Source organism: Halictus rubicundus, chromosome 4 (assembly GCF_050948215.1).
Source record: "Halictus rubicundus isolate RS-2024b chromosome 4, iyHalRubi1_principal, whole genome shotgun sequence".
NCBI classification, from domain to species: domain Eukaryota; kingdom Metazoa; phylum Arthropoda; class Insecta; order Hymenoptera; family Halictidae; genus Halictus; species Halictus rubicundus.
Genome location: NC_135152.1, coordinates 3,335,768 through 3,358,177, shown reverse-complemented (window position 1 = coordinate 3,358,177; position 22,410 = coordinate 3,335,768). Strand labels below are relative to the sequence as shown.

At 37.2% G+C, this 22,410-nt stretch overlaps 2 protein-coding genes across 3 annotated transcripts; one reads left to right on the top strand and one right to left on the bottom strand.

Annotated features, from left to right (window-relative positions):
• The first annotated feature begins 632 nt into the window (after positions 1 to 632).
• On the top strand, positions 633 to 17,955 carry Ncc69 (sodium chloride cotransporter 69). The gene is made up of 18 exons (XM_076786372.1): positions 633 to 1,078; positions 4,142 to 4,602; positions 10,471 to 10,630; positions 10,702 to 10,797; positions 11,683 to 11,874; positions 11,946 to 12,122; positions 12,215 to 12,354; positions 12,922 to 13,224; positions 13,304 to 13,529; positions 13,632 to 13,753; positions 13,840 to 13,975; positions 14,165 to 14,376; positions 14,459 to 14,700; positions 14,891 to 15,039; positions 15,115 to 15,442; positions 15,523 to 15,677; positions 15,758 to 15,866; positions 15,956 to 17,955. The coding sequence occupies exons 2-18, from the start codon at positions 4,336 to 4,338 to the stop codon at positions 16,089 to 16,091; spliced, it is 3,150 nt and encodes a 1,049-aa protein (XP_076642487.1). The 5' UTR covers positions 633 to 1,078; positions 4,142 to 4,335; the 3' UTR covers positions 16,092 to 17,955.
• On the bottom strand, positions 16,959 to 21,602 carry LOC143353218 (N(G),N(G)-dimethylarginine dimethylaminohydrolase 1). 2 transcript variants are annotated; one of them, XM_076786373.1, is made up of 6 exons: positions 21,172 to 21,602; positions 20,905 to 21,007; positions 20,687 to 20,784; positions 19,884 to 19,940; positions 18,783 to 18,878; positions 16,959 to 18,654 (listed from the first exon to the last, which is right to left on the bottom strand). In XM_076786373.1, the coding sequence occupies exons 1-6, from the start codon at positions 21,427 to 21,429 to the stop codon at positions 18,400 to 18,402; spliced, it is 867 nt and encodes a 288-aa protein (XP_076642488.1). In that variant the 5' UTR covers positions 21,430 to 21,602; the 3' UTR covers positions 16,959 to 18,399. The 2 variants fall into 2 exon arrangements, with proteins under 2 accessions (XP_076642488.1, XP_076642490.1); XM_076786375.1 differs by lacking the exon at positions 19,884 to 19,940 and having other exon boundaries at positions 21,172 to 21,599.
• Positions 21,603 to 22,410: the final 808 nt, after the last annotated feature.

Here is a 22,410-nt window from a genome sequence, read left to right as displayed (position 1 = left end):
ATTTCATACAGGTCTTGCTTATTTCCTCCGTACAAACGATCAAACTTATTAACAATTAGTATTAATCACTTGATAAAGAAGTTTGCACCTTACACTATAATTTAGTTTGTTTCATAACGAATAAACTGATATTCGAGACGTCTAAAAAATATTAATTATATACAATAAGAGCTCCGTTTTTTAAACACCCGTAACTTTGTACTTGTATTCTAAACCGCAGATCCCCCTCAACCTTTACAGGGCCGGTATTTTTCCATCGAAAAATTGAATTTTCTTTATGCAAAATTTGTACATATACAACATGTTACGTAAAATTCCCAGGTTTGTCCCTGGCCACTATAATGGCCACCCCCGGCGCCCTAAAGCTTAATTTGTTTGATCTAATATTTTTCGTCAGGGGTGTATTTAAAAAAAAGGTTCGTGTGTAAAGGGTTAAAGAATGAATTTGTTGATCGCAGGGCGCGCGAGCCGATGAGCCGTCACCTCGAGAAAGTGCGTGTGCGCGATACGCGCGACGCTCGATGCATCTGTGTGACCGATGCAGTCGCGTGGCGGCGGGTGCAACAGTGTGCAAGAGCGCGCGCCTAAGTGTAGTAAAGGGGGAGGGGAGGAGGGAACTATGCGACGTTCCGTTAGTAGGAGTCGGGGTTTGGCGAGCAACGGACGTGTCGTGGAGTGCCGAGAGTCCCTGTTGTCGCACGAGCGCGTATGACAGAAGTCGCACGTGCTTGCGAACGTATATGCAGTGCGAATCGTGCCCGAGCGAATTCTCGGTCGTTGCGAGAGCACAGTGCGTGGAAGAATAATCAACGTGTTTTTTATTTAATCGCGTCGACCGCGCGGTAACGAGCCAGGAGACAAATACCGGCTTCGGTACGCATCAACCGACATGCTGTTCCCGTAACGTTTTCGAAATAGCTTCGCCTGTTAGATCCACTGGTCGCGCACCGCGAACAGATGTGAACAACTTAAAGAGGCGTGAATATTCATGGCGTGAAGGTTATGGGGAAATCGGATATATGACAGAGAACCTATTCCACCAGAGAGGACCCTTCAACGTTGTCGTCGGGAGAGCAAGGTAAGAGCATCCCCGGATACTTGTTTGGGTTTCTATGATTCGAAACGATGCGATTCCTTGTCGAGAAAGATGCGTGCAACCGTGCCGACGTACCGGTCTTCCCCTTCGCACGAGAATAATACAACGACACGTCGTAGACCGTATTCGGTGCGGCGTCTGGGGTGAGCCGGCTGTGTTATTAAGCACACCGTTATTTTTCACAAAGCTTTACGCTTTCCTGCATCGTCAGATTAAACGTCGCCGCGAAACTTCCGAGCTCCTCACACAGATGACAGTTTATTTGAACGCATTCGCCGCGGAATTCATCCGTAGATTCGTTCCACTTGGTACGTACGGACTCGTGTTTTTAACTTCACGTGTTTAACCTGTCAACCCGGTGGGATGATTCGTTATTCATCAATTTTTGCAACAATGAGCATACAATTTCATTTATGTATCCATGAATAGCACAATGTACATATTCTAGGTAAACAAATGGAAAACTAGGAGTCTAGTGACAAGTATACTTGTCACACTCGGTTAACAGGTTAATGTATAGTTCGCATGCAGAGTCATATAAATTGCCGAGATATAAATTTTCAAAAATATCTATCTGGATTGAGATAGACATCGAAATGACATGAATATTTCTGGAAAAGAAATATAAATATATATAATATAAAAAAAATAATATATTATAAATATATAATATAATATATTATAAATGTATAATATAATATATTATAAATGTCTAATATAATATATTATAAATGTATAATATAATATATTATAAATATATAATATAATATATTATAAATGTATAATATAATATATTATAAATGTATAATATAATATATTATAAATAAATAATATAATATATTATAATATACATAATATAATATATTAGGGGGAAAGAGTTGCGAAAAAATTGTGGAGGCAAATAAAAAATGTTACAGTCAAGGTGTAGCTACCAAGAATGTATTTAAATGCAATGTCATCGAGATAATTAAATTGTAAATGAAATAAAATCATAAGGCACACTCATTTATTGTGTAGCATGTTTGTTTCGAATTGTAGTTTATTTATTATTCTAATACGATGTAAAATATAAAGAAAAACTTCGAGACAATGGGGTTTCACTTTCAGGAGATTATTTAGAAGCGTAAGGAAATAGAAATCACAATATTTCAAAACGAAGGGGTTGCACACCCCTTTATACGCGTAGATGCGCTTCGATCTGTCGGTTGCGTTGTAAATCGCCTTAAAAGCAGCTTCAATATGAAACAGTGTAGTTGAGGGTGCAAACGACGGAAAACGCTATTACCACAGAATTATCACGGAATTATGCTTCTGCACATACAATGTGGCTTCACCGGCTTCCGGGGGCATGCAATAAAACGGTTAGAAATGATATAACACGAACGATAGAATAATATTTGTGACTCGTGGTCGTTAGGATTGTGCATTTATCGAGGAAAAGATAACAAGGAAGCTACCTCTACGGTGGAATAATCGCATTTGCCATATTTTCCCTGTCTTTGTAAAATTTGTTTACACGGGATGCGAATTAACAACGAGGAGACACGCCGGAAAAAAATTATATAACACCAGCAATTGAAATTGAACATTTCTTCCCCGATTCTTTCTTGTACAATCTTATCTGCGATTGACAGAAATAACAAACTAAAATATACGTTTAACTCTTACGAATGTACCACGAAATAACGATATCATTTTGCGCGATAGCATCTAGAAAAATTGAGTGTAAAGTCTGTTCCGTGGGATGTCTATTCCGCGAATGCAGCTTTCAAAATCCGAAGAAGCCCTATCGCATGCGTTAGAACTGATTTTTGCAACGAAGACCTTGCAAGTCTGTTTCTTTTAGCAAGACCGTACTCGTCGAAGTTCTGCGTATTTTCATGCATTGTTGATTGGTCGAAGTACGAATTGAACAATTATCAAAATCAGGAACTGGCCGGTTTCACCATACTGTTCAATTGGGTTCAAGGAAGACCGAAGATCGCGTAGAACGAGTCACAGCCACCGTTCCGCCGTAGGAACGCCATTTTTCCGTCGTTACAAGAAACGATTAATTTAATAACTAGATCATCCATGCATTAACCCGTCGAGAAACAGTAATTATGTGTGGAGTGTTGTAAACAAGGGTAATTTCATAATTGACAAGCCTACGCGGCAGTTGTTAACTAATTGTAACTCGAGAACCAAGGGCATCGGGCGCTGATCTTCGCCGACCCGAACCGGTTATGTATAGGGGATGTAACGACGCAAGACCGCCTTCGAACCGCTCGACCGTCAAATTTGTAAACACGTGCCAATAGAACAAAAAAAAATATATGATCGTTGTTAACCCGCAACATTTATAATAGGTACGTCTAGTGATTACGGCTGGAGTCATTGTAGTCGTCAAGAGTCACGTGTGGTCGTGCACTATTACGCACGGTACAGTGCCGCTCAGAAATTCCAAAAGTCGTTTATCATTTCTCTAAACATACGTATAGATTACGATTGTCGCTTTTGCTGTTAATTACAACTAATTATCCCTCTGTCGCTGCAATAGAATATTCTTCATTTGCTCGAGGAACGTTTGACCTGCAAGCTCTACTTTAAAAATCTAGTCAACAGTGAACTTTTGCGGGTGGTATGAGCAATATATTACATACACAATTTTATAGAGAAACGAGATAATAACACGTCTTGGAATCAGTGAACAGAATAGAAATAGAAATATTTTCGAAAAGATATCGCATGCGTCCGCCGGTCGAGCCGCGTCCTCAGGGTTAATATCTCGCGAGCGTAACTGACGGCTTCACTTTATCAATTCATGTTTGCTCGGTGTTGTAATTGTATTCCATTAGCATTTGAGCATTAGTCACATGTAATCAGTGTTAGTCATTTACAGACACGTCTGGTCACGGTCAGTTAGGAACAGCTATTCCAGCAGATAGGAGAAGTTGCGTCTGTTCGTCGGTGTCTTCTCATGCAGGGACATCTTCATCGCCAGTTTCCCAGAAATAGACGCTCGGCGAGCGGTTCCTAACGTTTAATCTCCGACTATTGTTTCAGGAAGTTCTGGAGATAAGAATCAATAAATCCATGAGATCTCGGGGAAGGCAGATCCATCGAGCTACTTCGTGGAAGTTTTCAATCGTCTAGAGATAGACTCGAAGACTGCAGATTGCCGTTGGTCTCGCGAGCTAACCGCCACAGAGAAGGGCAGCTTTCGCAACAGAATTGGAAGTAAGAACGGGACAATAAAAATGGCTCAAGAGAACGGTATCAACGGGGACACCGACTCCGAAACGGTGGAGTTGAACCCCTTGAGAAGGACCAGGTTTCACGTGAACCGCGTCGATAGTCTCGAAGGTCGCGCCAGTCTCCTCGGCGAGCAAGAGACCAAGAAATCCCTCAGGCACATGACCAGAGAAGCTTTGCCTAGGTTGGACAATTACAGGAACATCATGAGCATCCAGGCTGCTCATAGGCCATCCTTGGACGAGCTCCACAATCCCACTCTGCTTAACAAGGTAAGGATGATGATGACACTTGACCATTAATAGGACCACGGGTTCTTTGTTTTACAACGTGCCAGTAGTTGGACTCATTACGAGTCACGATGGTAACCGTATGTGATCAGCATTCTTTCCCGCTGTGCTGCTCTTCGAGAGGTACGTGATCGCGCGTGCCTGTTTTTCTGCAGTTTTAGGGTCATTTTAATCATCCTCCGGATAACATTGAAATCAATTTGAGGAATTCTATTTTTAACGAGCTGGAGCTACGAGAGCGCCCCGTTCATTATCGTTATTTATTTTGTAATCGTTGCCTCGCGGCTTAGGATGGCTCCCGTTTTATATTGTGTTTACAGTTTAATCTCGTTTCTCATTTAGTGGACTGCGGCTTTTGCGCATGTCACGATCAACTCGAGTACGTGCAATTAACAGAATTTCAACTTATCGAAATCATGAAATGAAGAATGAAATTTTCTGTTCGAATCACTGTACTAAATTCTCTGGAATAGCATTTTTTGAACATTTTCAGCAGTCTAATGATTACCAATAGCTACCAGGAGGCGTTTAATTCTGTTATACATATGTATTGCAGCGCGCAAGTGGTCTTCCGAAATTGTTCCCTGGTCACGCTACTTCTGTTTAGCGATGGTTAATCCGCGTCAATTGAAGAAGCCTGCGACACACAACCCTCTTTATCTTGACCCGGCCGCAGCGACCGACGTTCGCGCGACAATTTAATCGAACAGGATTTTTCGAAAGTCACACAATGCGCGTGTCCAGATAAATATAAACCCAGATGAACCGATTGATAGACCGAAATACGATATGTCCAGCGAAACGTAGCACCCGTAATGACTTAAATCCATCATCTGGATTACCTTCAACCCGAGTCAATAGCAATTCAACTCTGATCAAGTTCGGGAGCCGTTAACACAGATTCTTTAATTATTACAGTGTACAGACGATGCAATACTTTGTCGAAATAGGGTTTACACCCCATTGAGCGTAATATTATACTTTCTATTAACCCTGAAATGGCTATAGAGGGGGTGGTTTCTTGAGGTCGCCAGTTAACAGATTCGGATATTTAACAATTATTTACTGGTGCAAGGATCACTTTTAGTTTAGCAGAAATCTGTCAGAAATAGGTAATTTTTGCCAGAAACGATTGGAACAAGCTACTCGGTTTCTCACTCGTCTCTTAGCCTTCCTAGTTAACAAGTGTACCGACTTAATGAGTCCTGCAGCTGTTTTATATTAAAATTTTTAAGTACCTTACCTGGGAAAGAATTGAGTGTTCCATGTAAAGTATAATGACAATGATTTTAGTCTGCCGAGTAGCGGTAATAGAGTACAATGGTCGACTTCTGGTTCTCACAGTTGAGGTATTGGATTTCTGAGTATAGTGTCAAATTGATAATCATCGAGATGGATTTCTGATTGTTATGAAAGGATCCTTGCACGAAGAAGAGGATATTCTGTGTGGGATAAAATAAAAACAGTACACGAAAAGTCTGTAAACGAGCTACTGGTTCCATGGATATGCGTAGCATAAATTATCTCCCGAGTTAACGAGATTCCCGTCACATTATCGTCCACGAAAGTGCGTGATATCCCCCACTGTAAATTTTAGGAAACATAGGCCCGGGAGCATGATCTGCTGCACCGGGTTAAACTGGAAACCCCCACGTCCCGTTGTACAGACAATTAAACCATCACTTGAAGCGGTTATAAATGCCACAAGACTGTCTCATCCACCGAGAATATTTATTCATGAATTTCAGATCTTTGTGTGAGTAGCACGGTTGTATTCTGAGCGAGCTGTAAATTATGAATTACGCCAGTAATTCCGATTCCTCGAATAGCTCGGCATTCCATTCGGCCTGCTATTAGTTCGTGAATCTTTCGGCAGTTGCACATACAATAATCATTTTACGTTAACGAACACGCGAATAGTATAATAAATAACCCGAGTAAATTGTGAAATATAAAGGTAGAAGGTCTATTCCAAAAATCTGCGCGGATCATTTAACTTTATTGGTATAATCATTTCGTAGTCGTGGCCACACTGTTGACCTATGGTCTCGGTCAAGGTTCCACGATTACACCGATGACGAAAATTTCTAACCGAGTACCAAGATGGTACCACATATGAAATCAACACAAATGATATGAATCGTGCGACAAAATAATGAATAATGTACCTGCGATACAATCAGTCGTTAAAATGAAGTTGGCAACGTTAACGAGAAGTGATTAGAGTCGAAGACCAAAATTACTGAATGGTAATTACGATATTTTAGAAATATCGAGTATCTTAGAAATGTTATAGTCAGGAAGTTATGTAGATAGAATAATTAGTTCGGTGCTCAGCCATTTTGAGAGTTGTCGTTATTAGTGTACTTCTAAATATTTTATATGGATAAATTAAACTGTCCGTTGGAGATGAGGAATGACTATTGAGCTGACCATTGTGCTCATTCGAATATACGAGAGTTTTTTTAGTAGATATTTCTTACTTTTAAACAATTTATTTTCGGGACGGCTGTGACCACTGGTAGGAGCTGAAATGAGACACGTTTACCATACTGTATTACGGTTTAAATTTTGACTTCGACCTGTCGATTGAAATATCAGTCGCGAATCCGAATTGTGCGGCATGTATGCACCGCTTAACGAGAGTGCCAATGGGACCAGTAAAACGCGTGCTCCGAATACATTACGGTCCGAGGGATAAGCGTTTGTTATTATTTGACTATTATACCACGTTATTCTGTGAACGTGTTGGTACCTACACGATCACATGTAACGCTGCGTGAGAAGCGCTCCTTCTCGCATCGTTCTTTTCTTCGATGCAATGCGCTCGTAATTCACTTACCCGCATCACATACAGGGTGTGAAAAAATCAACGACCCACCAACGACCAACGACGAGTCGTTGGACAATTATGGAAAAAAACCTTACCAAAAAATTACAACGTATCGTTACGGTTTAAACAGAAAAACAGAGACGAATGAAAGGGAGTGAAATTTTATTTACCTATAGTACATAGTTGTTGAAAGGATTACAAAAATGGTCGATTGATGTAAATTCGAAAATCTGTTCTTCCGTTGAAAAACACGAAAGTTCGTTCCCACATTAGTGAGCCACGTTAGACGCGTCTTCCTTCCTTATTTCAGTGCAAAATTGTACAAGCAATTGTCGTTGACGCTCGCGGTAATCATCTGTCTCATGCAACCTTAAATTAATAGACATCCCAACCGATTCTTCTGTTTACATTCAATATATCGCGGCGGGACTCATTCGCGATGAAACCTAGGAAAAATTCATTTTTACTTATTTAAGCATTTTTATTCGAGCATTGCAAACTCACGAAATTTTTGGTCGTTTTATTTCACCACCTTGTACATGCAGGAAAATGGCCAACACCGCTATTCTATTCAATAACATTTCTACGACGTTTATAGTGGCAGAAAACCGTGCCAGGTGCATCCCTCGAAAATATACCTGAACGGTGGAACTTTATAAAGGTCGCTCTTAGGCGAGGGTTTCCACTGTAAGCCGTGTTCTTTTGAAAAAGCTATTCTATCGCTTCGAGGGTCGAGCGACACGCTGATTCGAAACCAGTTTCTTCTAGTTCAACTACTGCGAAATAATCTATGAACGACAGAATTTTCATTCTTCCGAATACGAACTAAGTCACAATATTATTTCTACAACCTAAAAGAATCTGAAACACCCTTGCAACAGTAGAAAATATCAAAATGATTACGGGTTAATAATTTTTGTAGGTGTAAATAAACATTTTCGTAATTAATTGCGCCAAACAGGAGCCAGATAAAAGTTTCATTCTTCCTTTAACGAATTTCAGCGAGTTGAGAATAATGTCTGCATATTCTCAAATGCTCTGAATGTTTATTTTAAATTTCATACACTCGGTTGAATCACAAATGCATGAAATCCGCGGTCTAACGATGACCATGCCATCATCGAAGCTTTTCTGATCCGCGTAATTAGTTTCAATTTGGCGAAAGACGTCGCGTTTTATGTTCCCCCAGGGTATAAGGAATATCACGGTGTCAATTATTTCGTGTAACACAATACGGAACGCGATACGCTGCATCGTGATTTTCGAGACTCGGGTTTCCTCGTTCCGACCATATGTGTGAACGTCAAGTTTACGATCAGAAGATCCACGGAAGTCGAAATACACTTTGGAGAGACGTTCGACGGATACCGGTTTCCTTTTCGCGGAAGGTAAGCCGCCGCGAGAATCCGCACCGCCGCGCAGCCGTGTAAGAATAATTTTGCAATTATGCTAGAGACCAAGGCACGATATTCGAGGATAGAGCGGGAAATAATGGGATGAAATAATCGCCTCTCTAAGAGCTATAAAAGCCGAGAGCCACGCGTCGAGGAGGAGGCTCGGTTACCCTTGAACCACCTTAATCGTTTCGTCGAGCTTTTCTTTCATTTTGTTTTTCGTTCTATTAACAGAATTATCTAATTAACTTCCGTCGCGACGGTTGATCACGGAAGGGCCTACCTTGGGTATATCTGAATTTCGTGCGAAACGATTCTCGCACCCCTAATCGTCATTTCACCATGACATCCTGCTGTGATCCAATTATACTTTGCTTCGTTTCTACGACTTCCGGAAACGTTTGTTTGGCGAAGATATATGCGTATTTGGGAAGGCTGAAGCTAACTCTCCGAGTGTCGCGTAAATCCGAAGTTACGAGTGTTACCCCTCGGAATTACGAACTGCAGGGAATTATTTTTCTTTTCTGTGCCGCTAAATCCTCCTTTCGATTCGCGAGATCAGGTTCAGAAAGTGTTGACCGCCACACGATTTTTGAAGACGTACGATTTTTCGCAACGTCAGTTACCAAATGGGAACATACTTTTGTTTTGTCGTTTTGCGCGTTACTCGACTGGGCTTTTCGCGATAACGAAACACAAGGAAGTCGAGTGTGGAGGACAATTGCAAAATTATTTTTCTCTTTGATGTCCACTTCTTCATTATCCGAAGTTTTGTCTGAATTTTGATCGTGTATAGAGTTCGCGTTCAAGGTATGATTAATAGAGTTATGGTTAATATTTTGGTTTTTACTCGGTTGGATTTTTCGCGGGAAATTGCAACGAACTGTTGCTAGATCGCGACGAGGTCTCCGGTAGTGTCGTAAGTCGAATTTCTAAAAAGTGTCTCAACATTGGGCGACGTGTAATGCACGGCATGTGAGGCATTGTTACGTAAATCGTTAGTCTTCATTGGTCGACTGGCGACCCTTCCTCTAGACGAATCACCTTCAATGCCGATAACCACCTCTAAATCTCAATTTACGCGTAACGCTCGCGTACAGAGATCCGTGGATCTCTCGACAACTTCTACAATTTAATTCTATAAATACTTGTACGTCTGTAGTAACACGGGCAAACACGGGGCCCATTCATAATCGTACGAACTCAGCTGGTCGCTGGCGACTACATATGTGGAACAATCACGAGGTTCGCGTTCGAATGATCTAGATTAGTAGGACCATTAACCCTTCGTGGTGCGAATTGTTCTTTGGCCCCTCTGGATCTTCGTTCAAAATGCTCCCCGATTCTGGGACCAAATCTGATTGCGGATCCTTGTGTAGACCGACGATCTGACTGCGGATCTTTACGCAAAATGAAAAGTTTTCTTGGTTAATTGCAGCATGTTAGGACCAAATGTCTTTCCATCTTTAATAATCTCTAATAACCTGCAGAAGTTGATAAGCAAACTTATTGATAAACTTGACAGGGAGTAAATGATCAAACATAACGCGACTGTTCCCTTCTAATGAACCTATTCGAAGACTCTCGGAGATATTTATTCACTTTCTTGTTAAATTATGTTAGGGGTCAGGCTCCCACACTTTACCGATCGCGCACTTGAAACCACCGACTTCCGGTTTCAAATTCGGATGGATCCAAGGTGTCCTGCTGAGATGTCTCCTCAATATCTGGGGGGTGATGCTGTTTCTGCGACTATCGTGGGTCGTGGCACAAGCTGGCACAGGTAATTATCGATAAATGATCTGATCGTATCGGCTCCGATCGACGCAAAATTATTGTTTCATGTGCTTTCAGGACAAGCCATATTGTTGATCTTCACGACGACAGCCGTGACTACGATAACATCGCTGTCGATGTCGGCGATTAGTACAAATGGGCTCATTAAAGGAGGTAAATAATACTAACGCGTAAATGAGTGAATCAGCGGCGCGAGCTGTAATGAGTTAATGTGATCAGTAACGATGTGTGGCGATGCCATAATCTGATTAACCCGTTTCGCAGGGATAATAAGTTAGACGAGGTGTATTTGCCAGTTGTTGGATAATACCGCAACAATAAACGAAAAAGTAAAATCGTGTCAAAGAAAATTGTTTTTATGAATAAATTTTGCTTCGTGCTTTTTAACCCTCGGACTCCTGCGAGTACTAGGCCTATGCCGGAGTCATTTTTGACCCACGCCGATATTTCCCTCCTTTCGATATAAGGCGATCGCGCGGGACCAGCTTTCGTCGTGTTTCGGATGAAGAAGGGGGACAGCGATTTTCTTATTTCGAAATAAAAATCGTCATCTTATGTCGGAATAAAATTGTACATATTGACGGTCACTCGAGCTTATCTCCACCGCTACGGGTCACAAATGACTTCGGCATAGCATACGGAGGGTTAAAAAATATTTCTATTCGATTAAGTCAATAAAATTACGATCTTCTTAAGTACAATTCAAGACCGAACGTTGAAAATAAATATGCCATCTACACAATTATGATACGCGGTAACGAAAACAATCAGTATACTTTATTCGCGCAGAGTTCCGTGTAATAAGTCGGGATCTTTGAAACTGCCTTATTAATTCTAAGGTCGTGTGTACGGCTGAACGGAGCACTTGAACTTTCCTTTTTTTACTGGTGTGTTATTAACAGTTTTTCATTTGTAGCATGAATTAAGTGACGCACTTCTGACAAAATTAAAGAACTGTCGTCCGAGCGAACTAATTGATTTACGCGTTCCATATTTAGAAATGAACGTCGGATGAAATTGATCAATTGTTTTCCGTAGGTGGCACGTATTACATGATTTCTAGATCACTGGGACCGGAATTCGGGGGAGCCATAGGGCTTATATTTTCCTTGGCGAACGCGGTCGCGTGTGCTATGTACGTGGTTGGGTTCTGCGAGAGTATGGTTGATTGTCTCAAAGCGAATGGGATCTGCATCGTCGATTGCGATAACACGGATATCAGAATTATAGGTCCGTATACAATGAGGATATATATGGTTTCGATAACACAGCATTTTAATCGTCCGTTTTTTTTTTAATAGGTTGCATTACAATAGTGCTGCTTCTGCTGATCGTGATGATCGGTTTGGAATGGGAGGCGAAAGCGCAGATCGGTTTGCTCGTCATCCTGCTCGTAGCTATTGCTGATTTCATAATTGGTACTTTTGTCGGTCCCAAAGACGACGAAGAGAAGGCTAAAGGGTTCATAGGATACAATGGTAGTGTCCACTGAAAATAATACTATTCCCTTTTTATTTGTCGCTTGTACGCCAGTCGGATAATTGTCGTTCCGATTATTTTTCTTTTACAGGAGATCTGTTCAAGCAGAATTTTTATTCGGACTATAGATATTATGAAGGGGTGGAACATAATTTTTTTTCAGTTTTGGCTATCTTTTTCCCGGCAGCAACGGGCATCCTGGCAGGTGCGAATATATCCGGTGATTTGAAGGTGATTTAGTCCTTTCGTCTATAGGGAATAGTTTTTGTTAATACTACGTTTATTAAGACTACGTGTTGTTAACGTATTGAAACACGAGTAGCACTTGTAGACATACAGGATGTTCGGTAACAAGTGGCGGAAAATTCACCGGGTGATTGTTTGTGACAATATAGAATGAAAATCTACAGTATATAATCATCTATATTGTAACAGGATAAAATAAAAATCCAGTAAAAAGTGTTTTCACATTACTAATAATTATGTAGACTCCAGCGATCAGAAAACTGTTTAAAAAGTTTGCATAAATGTACAGTCAATGTATGAAGAATTGTTGACAAAGACTGTACAACTACTATCACACCAGATACACGTGTACAATCTTTGTTAAACAATTCTGGTCTATCAATAAAACGAAACAGAAACTACAATTGTTTACACTTGATTTTTGTTTCATATTTTCATGAAGAAAAACAACTTTTTCCCCACTTGTTGCTGAGCACACTGTTTTACGTGTAGTATTTAAATAATAGTGGAAGATCATTTCACTCATGCAATTAATATTTGTATTGTCAATAGGATCCGCAAACGGCAATACCGAAGGGTACATTGTTGGCTATACTTTTAACAACAATTTCTTACTTTCTCATGGCTCTAATGGTAGGAGGCACAGTAATAAGAGACGCGTCTGGCGACGTTAACGATCTATGGAACGTGTTCAACAGTTCATATACGGCCATAGCAACTTTCAACTCGAGCAATGAAACTACAGAGACGACAACAACAGTTGCCGCGGATTCCGATCAAATAGTTTGGAGTATATACGGTACAAAGTTTAATTGTACAGGCAACTGTTCTTATGGTAGCCACAATAGCTTTCAGGTATGATCAGATACTACAAATGTAGTGTGTAAATGCTTAAAATCATGCACATTTGTCATAGTCGAATCGCATTGTTTAGGTGATAGAATTGGTCTCCGTGTTTGGTCCAATCATTTATGCTGGATGCTTCGCAGCTACATTATCAAGTGCCTTAGCATCGTTGGTTTCAGCACCAAAAGTGTTTCAAGCTCTTTGCCTTGATAAGTTGTATCCTGGAATAGCATGGTTCAGCGGTGAGAAGGATAAGGAACCGATTCGTGGCTATTTCCTTACGTTTATAATTGCTGTCGGTTTCATCTTAATTGGTAAATATTACGGTTTTGACTACTAACCATTTAGTAATATTAGACAATAAATAGAAAACAAAATCCGCACTCTAGTAATTCTCGATTGTTCTCGTTTTTCAGGCGAATTAAATGCCATAGCTCCGTTGATCTCAAACTTTTTTTTGGCTGCCTATACCCTAATCAATTTTAGCACGTTCCACGCTTCGCTGGCTAAACCAATTGGTTGGCGACCGACATTTAAGGTATAATTGTTTATTATATCATTTCGTAAACATATCAATATCACTGATTTAAAAAAAGTAGTTATTCAAACATTTGTGTGTTTCAGTATTACAATATGTGGCTAAGTCTCGCCGGTTCTATTCTTTGCGTCTCTGTAATGTTCCTGATCTCATGGTGGACAGCTCTAATTACTTTGTGTGTGGTTCTAGCTCTATATCTAGTGGTCTCCTACAGAAAACCAGGTATAACTTCATCTACCTAATATTTTGTTCTTTTATTGGGAATATAAAACTAATAGAAGTGTGCGAGAATCCAAAAATGTCTGGTCAGGACAGGTCGAGAACTTCTCGAGAACCCGACCCATCCCGATCATTGGGTACCCAGCATTGTCCGGTTCTCGCACACCTCTGAAAACTAACATTGTTCTACAGATGTAAATTGGGGATCAACCACACAAGCACAAACGTACAATAATGCGCTAACCGCTGTTCAACAATTAGACAGAGTCGAAGAACATGTGAAAAATTATAGACCTCAGCTTTTGGTACTCACCGGCATGCCAAGCGCAAGATCATCGCTCGTTGATTTTGCACATCACATTACCAAGAACAATAGTTTATTCATTTGTGGTCACATATTAGAGGTAAATGGTTAATTCCGTTAAAGTGTGCCTGACATAATATCGTATGTTTAAAGTATAAGAAAATTGTTTTATCGTATTTCAGACACCAATTTCATATAAAACACGCAATTCCATGATCACAAAATGTACTTCTTGGTTCAGAGGAAACAAGATTAAAGCATTTTATTCATTGGTAGACGGCGCAAACTTCCAAGATGGTACTACTTCCCTTTTGCAAGCAGCTGGTTTAGGAAAAATGAAACCTAACATTTTATTGATGGGTTATAAACAGGACTGGGCCACGTGCCCACGGGAAAATTTGAATATGTACTTTAACGTAATGCAGTTAGTATTTTTATAAAGTAACGTATTAAACGGAATCATAACAATCGATGTCTCTCAATGAATCACACTACAAAAATGATAAGACCGATTGATAAACAAAGTGGACCATTGAGGGGCATTATATATTATAAATCTTAATATTCATTAGTGAACTATTTCTCACAATTATCTTTGTGTGTTATCTATCTAGTAAAGCGTTGGATATGCATATAGCGGTCGCACTCCTCCGTATAAGCGAAGGTTTAGATTATGGTACTCTCGTAAGTGACATTGAGGAACAGAAAAAAAATGCGACATCTTCGATACCAGCAAATCAAAGTTTCTCACAACTTAGCCAAGGTTCGCAACATATTTGTAACCTGAATTAATCAACGTTTGAGTATTCGTTAAACAATTAACATTTCTTTTTGACAGCCAGTAGCACGTCAGATATTTCAATACCCGGCAGTCCGGCACCAAGGCGAGCTAAAATGATCAACGAATACCCTAATCCAACAGCAGAAGATCAACGGGAAACTCGGCCGAATATTATACCTGTGGCGAAAGACATACTTAACGCTGTGACAAAATTCCAGCGTAAACAGAAAAAGGGCACCATAGACGTATGGTGGTTGTACGATGACGGTGGTTTAACCCTTTTGTTGCCGTACATTATTAGCACAAGACGAAATTGGTCTAACAGTAAATTGAGGGTATTTGCGCTTGCCAATAAACATTCTGAACTCGAATATGAGCAAAGAAAGTAAGTCGTGATGTCCGTAGACTGTATAGATAACGGTAAACAAACGAAATGGTTAATATTACCTTTATACGTAATTTTAGCATGGCGAGTCTTTTATCAAAATTCCGGATAGACTACTCTGCTTTGAAAGTTATACCAGACATTTCAAAACCAGCACAAGATAGTACGAAAAATTTCTTTAATTCGTTAATAGTCAATTTTCATCAAACGGACGATCCGAAAGCAACAGATGACGGTTTGTTATTTAAACATTATAAAATTACATTGATATTCTGCGATTAAAAGAGGTTTAAATGATTTATTAATTACTTTCAGATGTTATTAAAGATTCTGAGCTACTCGCCATGAAAGAAAAAACAAATAGGCATTTGCGTTTAAGAGAATTGTTACTTGAAAATTCCATGGAAGCTAATTTAGTTGTTATGTAAGTGAAACAGTTCTAAAAGACTTTTATAATTTACTTGTAAACAATATGCTTAGGTGTATTTTCTATTTTATTGAATCTATTTTTAGGACATTACCAATGCCACGCAAGGGTGCTGTATCAGCACCTCTTTATATGGCTTGGCTGGAGACTTTAACGCGTGATATGCCGCCGTTTTTACTGGTTCGAGGGAACCATACGTCTGTTCTAACATTTTACTCTTAATGACGCCAAAGAAAGAATATGTAAGCAGATTTGTGTACGAAAAACTTTTCCAGTGGAAGTCGATTACCGAAATTAGTTAGTACTCTTTTAATAATGACTTAAACATTACACATGCGTAAAAAAGTGGTTTAATAAAAAGAGAAAAATAACCTGATGATGTATAAAAATAACGGTGCCTTTATGAACGAAAAGGCACGTATTTGAATGAGTTAGTAATTAAGAGTGTGAGTTTACCAAGGGACTACATAATATCTAAATCTGTTCAATCATAATAAATACACCAAGACTGTTATTTTTTTAAACACATATTTGCCAGAACAATTGTTCCTAAATTTCTAAACAGTGTTCTCCATCCATCAGTTATAAAAATAAAATTAATTATGTCTCCATAAATACTTAAAATAAAGGAAAATGCGATATATGTAATACACTACGATCAACAATATTATAGTCTACATATTTGCTTAGAATTGTTCAGAACTTAGATAATGCATTTCAGTATTCAAATGCAGACAATCATTTCACTTTATAAAGAAAACTTTTCCAAAACAGTTTGAATAAATATAAGCAAATATGAATGTATTTGTGACCAAATTTGAAAGGAATACTACTAGTCTTAGGTTTAATAGAGGGGTTAAAAGTGGTGTTTATTTTTATCTCATTATGAAATTCTGTACGAAAGTTTAAATTTTAATAACATTCCAGATTTTATATTAAGTCACTCATTTGATGAAATGTTGCGTGTGTTTTGTGAGAACATTTTTAAATAAGTCACCTACTGTAATAATTAAGCTGATATTAAATATTAGTACGAGTGTTCTTCCATTTATAAGGGTAGTAATAATTAGTAAAAACTGGACTATAACGTCTAGCACATACCTTTTATTTTGTTTACAACTTTGTAGTCTTATACAATTTGGAATACTTGCAAAAAAATTACAGAGAATGGTACTAAATCTAATAGTACGAAGTGTGAAATATTTACCGTAAAATGCATTCTTAAAATACTTTCATATTAGAAAATGCTTCAAAAAAAAAGAAAAAATGTCAACAATGAAATGATCGCTGAACAAATTATTGCAAAAATATGCATATCAAATTGTACAAAAGTGTAATAAAATTACTTAAATATTGTCGTGACTTTAAAAACACCAAGAAACCATTGCAGAGTATTATTTTAAACTGTATCTTACAGACATTGTAAATTTGCCAAAACACATCAAGCTTGCCATACTATATGTATATTGTGTATATGTATTTATCAGGTTTACTAAATCTATATAGATTTCTTGCTTTCTTTCTGTTCAGTAAACTCTTAATTGTGTAACTTTGCTTTAATGTGAATCAGCTCATTAACTCTTAATTATTACCGCTTTTATATATTATTAACTTTATAGTATATTATTGAATAATAGAAGAACTCTATTTGAATAGTTTGGTGAACACGATTTATAGACTAGTAGCAAATGCATTTGAAGGTGTGAGAATACTGATGATTAATTTCTAATTGTATAACATAATATATCAAAAGTAGAAGACATTAACTATACTCCGAGATTGTATAATATCATTCAGTTTATGATTTTGTTTGTTTTTGTGCTATAATAGAAAATCGTTTTTGTTCGTTTGTATAGCTTATAAGCTATAATCAACTTTTTAAATGTCACAAGTTCTTGTAAAGGAGAAATTTTGTGCAGTATTAATGACTCTTATATTTTGATATCGAATTTATTGTATATATTGGAAGTTAAACATATGTTACCATCGTGAAGCATAAAATATAAAATCAAAAATAAAAACAATGATAGAATATGTTTGTAAGCACGAAAAAAGAAATAAAAAAATATTATTAACAATAAAATAATATACTTTGTCGTATATACACAAATGCTGCCATAACAAACTGGAAAAATATCAGAACAAAATATTTTTTTACACGAATGGCAAGATAAAGATCATGACTGTATGTAAGTCTAAAAATTAGGTAAACTATTATTGTTTCAATATATTATTCTCTATTGTAAATACATTAAAAATCAAATATATTAATCTTTTTAATTATAAAATCTTTTCTATATAATTATATAGAATTATAATCTTTTTATAAAATAATTATAAAATAAGTTTTTTTTTGTTCATTAAAGTAGTTTTAGGGCGACGTAATTGTTACGTCAATATTATAGTTTTTTTTTTTGCACAGCATTTTGGTAATATTTCTTATTAGAAATATTTAAACTTGATTTTTATCAACGTTTAATACTAGCAATTGAACACGTTTGCTAGTCTCGATTAAATTCACATATTTGGTTTAGATACTGCGAATATGTCTAGGTCTACGTACCAATAAACAACAAGATGTTAAACCAGAACTGACCTTTGCTAATTCTGACATATGCAACGATCTGGTAGGAAAGTCAATTTTCTCTGCGAACACTTTACTTGATTGTGGAATCTCATCTTCTGATCGGTGAATTAACGTTCCATTTACGTAAAGCACATTGGCGGCAACATCTTCAGGCACAGTAAAAGTTTGATAGTTGTATGTTGCCTCCCTTTCGATTCTCTGTATAACAAATAGTATTAGAATAAGTAAATAGTATTACAAGAAGTATTAGAATTTAAATAAGAATAGTTTCTTTATAAGTACAAATTTTATGATACGAAATTTTACGATTGAAATTACATAGTTACCTTTAAGACTTCTTGTGATTCTTTTCCTGCACCAACACAAATAATGTCTGGGCCAGCCATTGTAACTAAAGCTTTGAGTCGTTTGGATTCAGCAACCTGTAAGGAAATCATTTGGTGAGAACCATATGCATTCGCTCTCAAATAATTAGATACTTTGTGTATCCAATGTGTACATAATTAAGTTTTATTTGCATATTTGTTAGTAATATCTTCCTTATCTCAAGTATGTACATCCTACAAAAAATCATACTTTTCATTACAATCAAATAATTATATTTATGATATAAGCATAGGATTTCTCATAAGCCACTTCCTGTAATATTTAAACATGATGCGTGTACTAACAAATCAAAATTATTCAATCTATCCAATAATTTTATAGCATTGCATTAACTAAAATATTGAAGCAAAGTTTCATTATTTGTCAATGAAACAAATATAATTATTTTCTAAAATGTTATTTGTGGTTTAGTACTCAAATATAACACTTCAAATGAGAGAATATTAACACAATACATTTTGTAAAAGAACCATTATATTTGTTCCAGCAGTATGTGCATACTAATATATTAACTTATGTGTTTTGACTGTGACAATAATATAAAAAATAATGCAATCTTGATCGGTCACTGAGATTTTTAGTTAGTATACATAGATAGAAACTGTATAATGCAAAGAATAAATGAAATCTTTTGAAAAATTATAATATTTCTTTGACAATAATCGATTCAACAGCATGGCATACTTATGCGAGTAGATTCAAATCTTAAAACCTTTGCACTCCGGAATTTTGTAAACACCTGTTAAATGTCGAGTCGCACTCGACAAAGGAGTGCAAAGGGTTAAGTGTGTGCAAATATAAAAGTAAAATGTATATTTCTGTACATAAGTGTATGTGTTCCGTGTGCTAAACTGCACCAAGCTATAAATCACATACATATATTGATATTCTCCATATGAAAGCATTTCTTTAAATCTGTAATATAAAATATCTAATCATAAATAATAAACTGGACGAAATCGTGCTAAATGGTGTTTCTAAATTGTGAAGTCTTTTTGCAACGAAGTATGCAAAAGAAAGTCAATCTAGTACACCCAAACCTGAAGTGGGGCTGAGGTAAGACTTTCCACAATCACCTCTTCACCACCATCACCCACCTTAAATGAACATTGAAAAAGTAAGTTGTATAATTTTAATATTATAGTTTGTTAGTCATAGTGTGAACCCAATGTATAAATTATTCGCTACACCTATAAAATATGCTGTAAATGTACTTCATTAATATTAAAATAGGATTATCTAAATATTTTACATGTAACTGAAGAAAATATGATACAACTATAGAATGTAGGTGGATTATAATAAAATTGATAATTTTATCTCTGCTATTACTAATTGTAAGTAATAATAAGTCTCACATTTATAAGATCACACAACACAAATAGCTTACATTAGTGTTTGTAAATGATCGCATTGTGCTTTACATATATTACACAAGTCACATTTACTCTATTGACCTAATTTATTTTCTATACTATATATAAACACTAAAAACATTTAAAACCCAAAAGTTTTTCCAAGGCAAAGCAATTACAAAACACATATACATTTTAGTTTCTTGATATAATACCATATTTATTACAGACGAAGAATATGAATATGCAACTATAAATACTTTGAAGGAATTTGAACAAATTTTAATGAACAAATAAAATGATGTTATTATTTTAAGAAATATTTTACTAAACTGTTCATGCTTCTTTTGTATGTTTTTAAGAACAATCAAAAGTTATAACTGTTTTTGTACAGATTAGCATTACAAAAATAAATTTTGAGGAAATATATATATATATATATATGAAGTACATTAAACATTTAATGTAATAATTAAAAATTAACCAACCTTAATAGGTACACAAGGATACTCTGGAAACGCTGCTGCAACTGCTCTTGCGCCCGCTTCATTTGTATAATGGGACAATCCAACAAAGAATTCTCTGCCTACAATAAAAGATAAATATAATAATAATAATAATAATAATAATAATGTAATGTAATAATATTATTAATATTGAATAGTAATTTATTATATTATTAGCTTATTAATGAAGATTTATTTACCAGTAAATAACACGTCACCCCCATCTAGACGAGCATTTTTATCAGCAATTTCTATAAGTGGAATCTCCAATTCCTTCTTTAAAACAGCTCTAATTGTCTCAATCTGAAAATTAGATCATCACCTTTTCAGCTACCAACGCGCTGACAACACTATTCACTGTGACGCACAACAATTTAATCTAATCAATGCCGGTTATTCAGCGCTTCAATGTATATACATAAAAACAATCGAAGAGGTGCAAATTGTTGGCGAAAAGAAAAATATACCTCTTTCATCCGAGACGACTCGTTCGGCCGTGCTATGAGCGCGATACCGTTGCAAACGACAGCGATATCTTCGACGAAAACGCAGAGCGGCGAATTTTCATCCGGTGGCATTTCAACGACATCGATATCGAGTTCTCGCAGAAGTTGAGCCAGCGCCAAATGCTGTGTTCTAGCCTCATCTAACGTGACCTCGCCTCTCGTACGAAGCGAAAGAGGAATACGGCAGAGAACTGCGTGTGTATAACGATGAAAAGGCATGGCTTGTGAATCGAACAACTTTCTTGATCGAATATAATGCGAGCTCCGACCTGTTCCCTTTTTTAATTGACGCGAAACGATCGCAAACAGGTTACAACTTTCGCTCAGCTTTAGCAAAACGCCGAGTGCTACTAACGTAGATTTTGACGTTTATATAAAAACAACAATGGCACAGTGTTGTCGACATTCGATTAAAAAAGTCACTAGATGGAAACTCTGACAGACAGGAAATGAGAATACTCACGCCCGGGATTTTAGTGTCCTCGGTATAGTGCTGTCCCCTAGTCTAATTTTTAGCCTGGACCAGAACCTGCATCATCTTTTTAGCCTGGACCAGAACCTGTATCATCTTACCTGCATCATTAGCAGCGGATTCCTAATAATGCCAGAGTGGATGTTACTTCTATGTTAAAAGAGGCTCTTCTATGTAGGCTCTGATCCAGCCTAAAAGATGATGCAGCTTCTAATACAGGCTAAAAAGATGATGCAGGTTCTGGTCCATGCTAAAAAGTTGATGCAGATTCTGTTCCAGGCTAAAAAGATGATGCAGATTCTGTTCCAGGCTAAAACGATGATGCAAAATAGTAGGGACACTAAAACCCCGAGCGTGACCACTCTCATTTTCTCTTTGACTCTGATCAGGGAGGAAATGAGAGAGTAAGAAAAACCAAACATAGGGGCTGAGGGGTACAGTGTAGCAGGGTCATAACTGCCCACAAACAACATAGCAATGCTGTAATTGTAATAGCAGCAATTCCAGCAGATCCGTATTATATCCGTACACTATATTATACATCAGTAGATCCATACCAGACACGGTGTAAAAAGAATTCTTCTTTATTATCTTAGCTTTAGCCTGAATGACTTTTTTGGCAACCCTGTTCGGTACGATAATTGGATACCACCAGAGAGAAATTATTAATGATTTTTTTATAGTAAATTAATTTTATATCATTAATTATGTATTCCACCTATTACCAC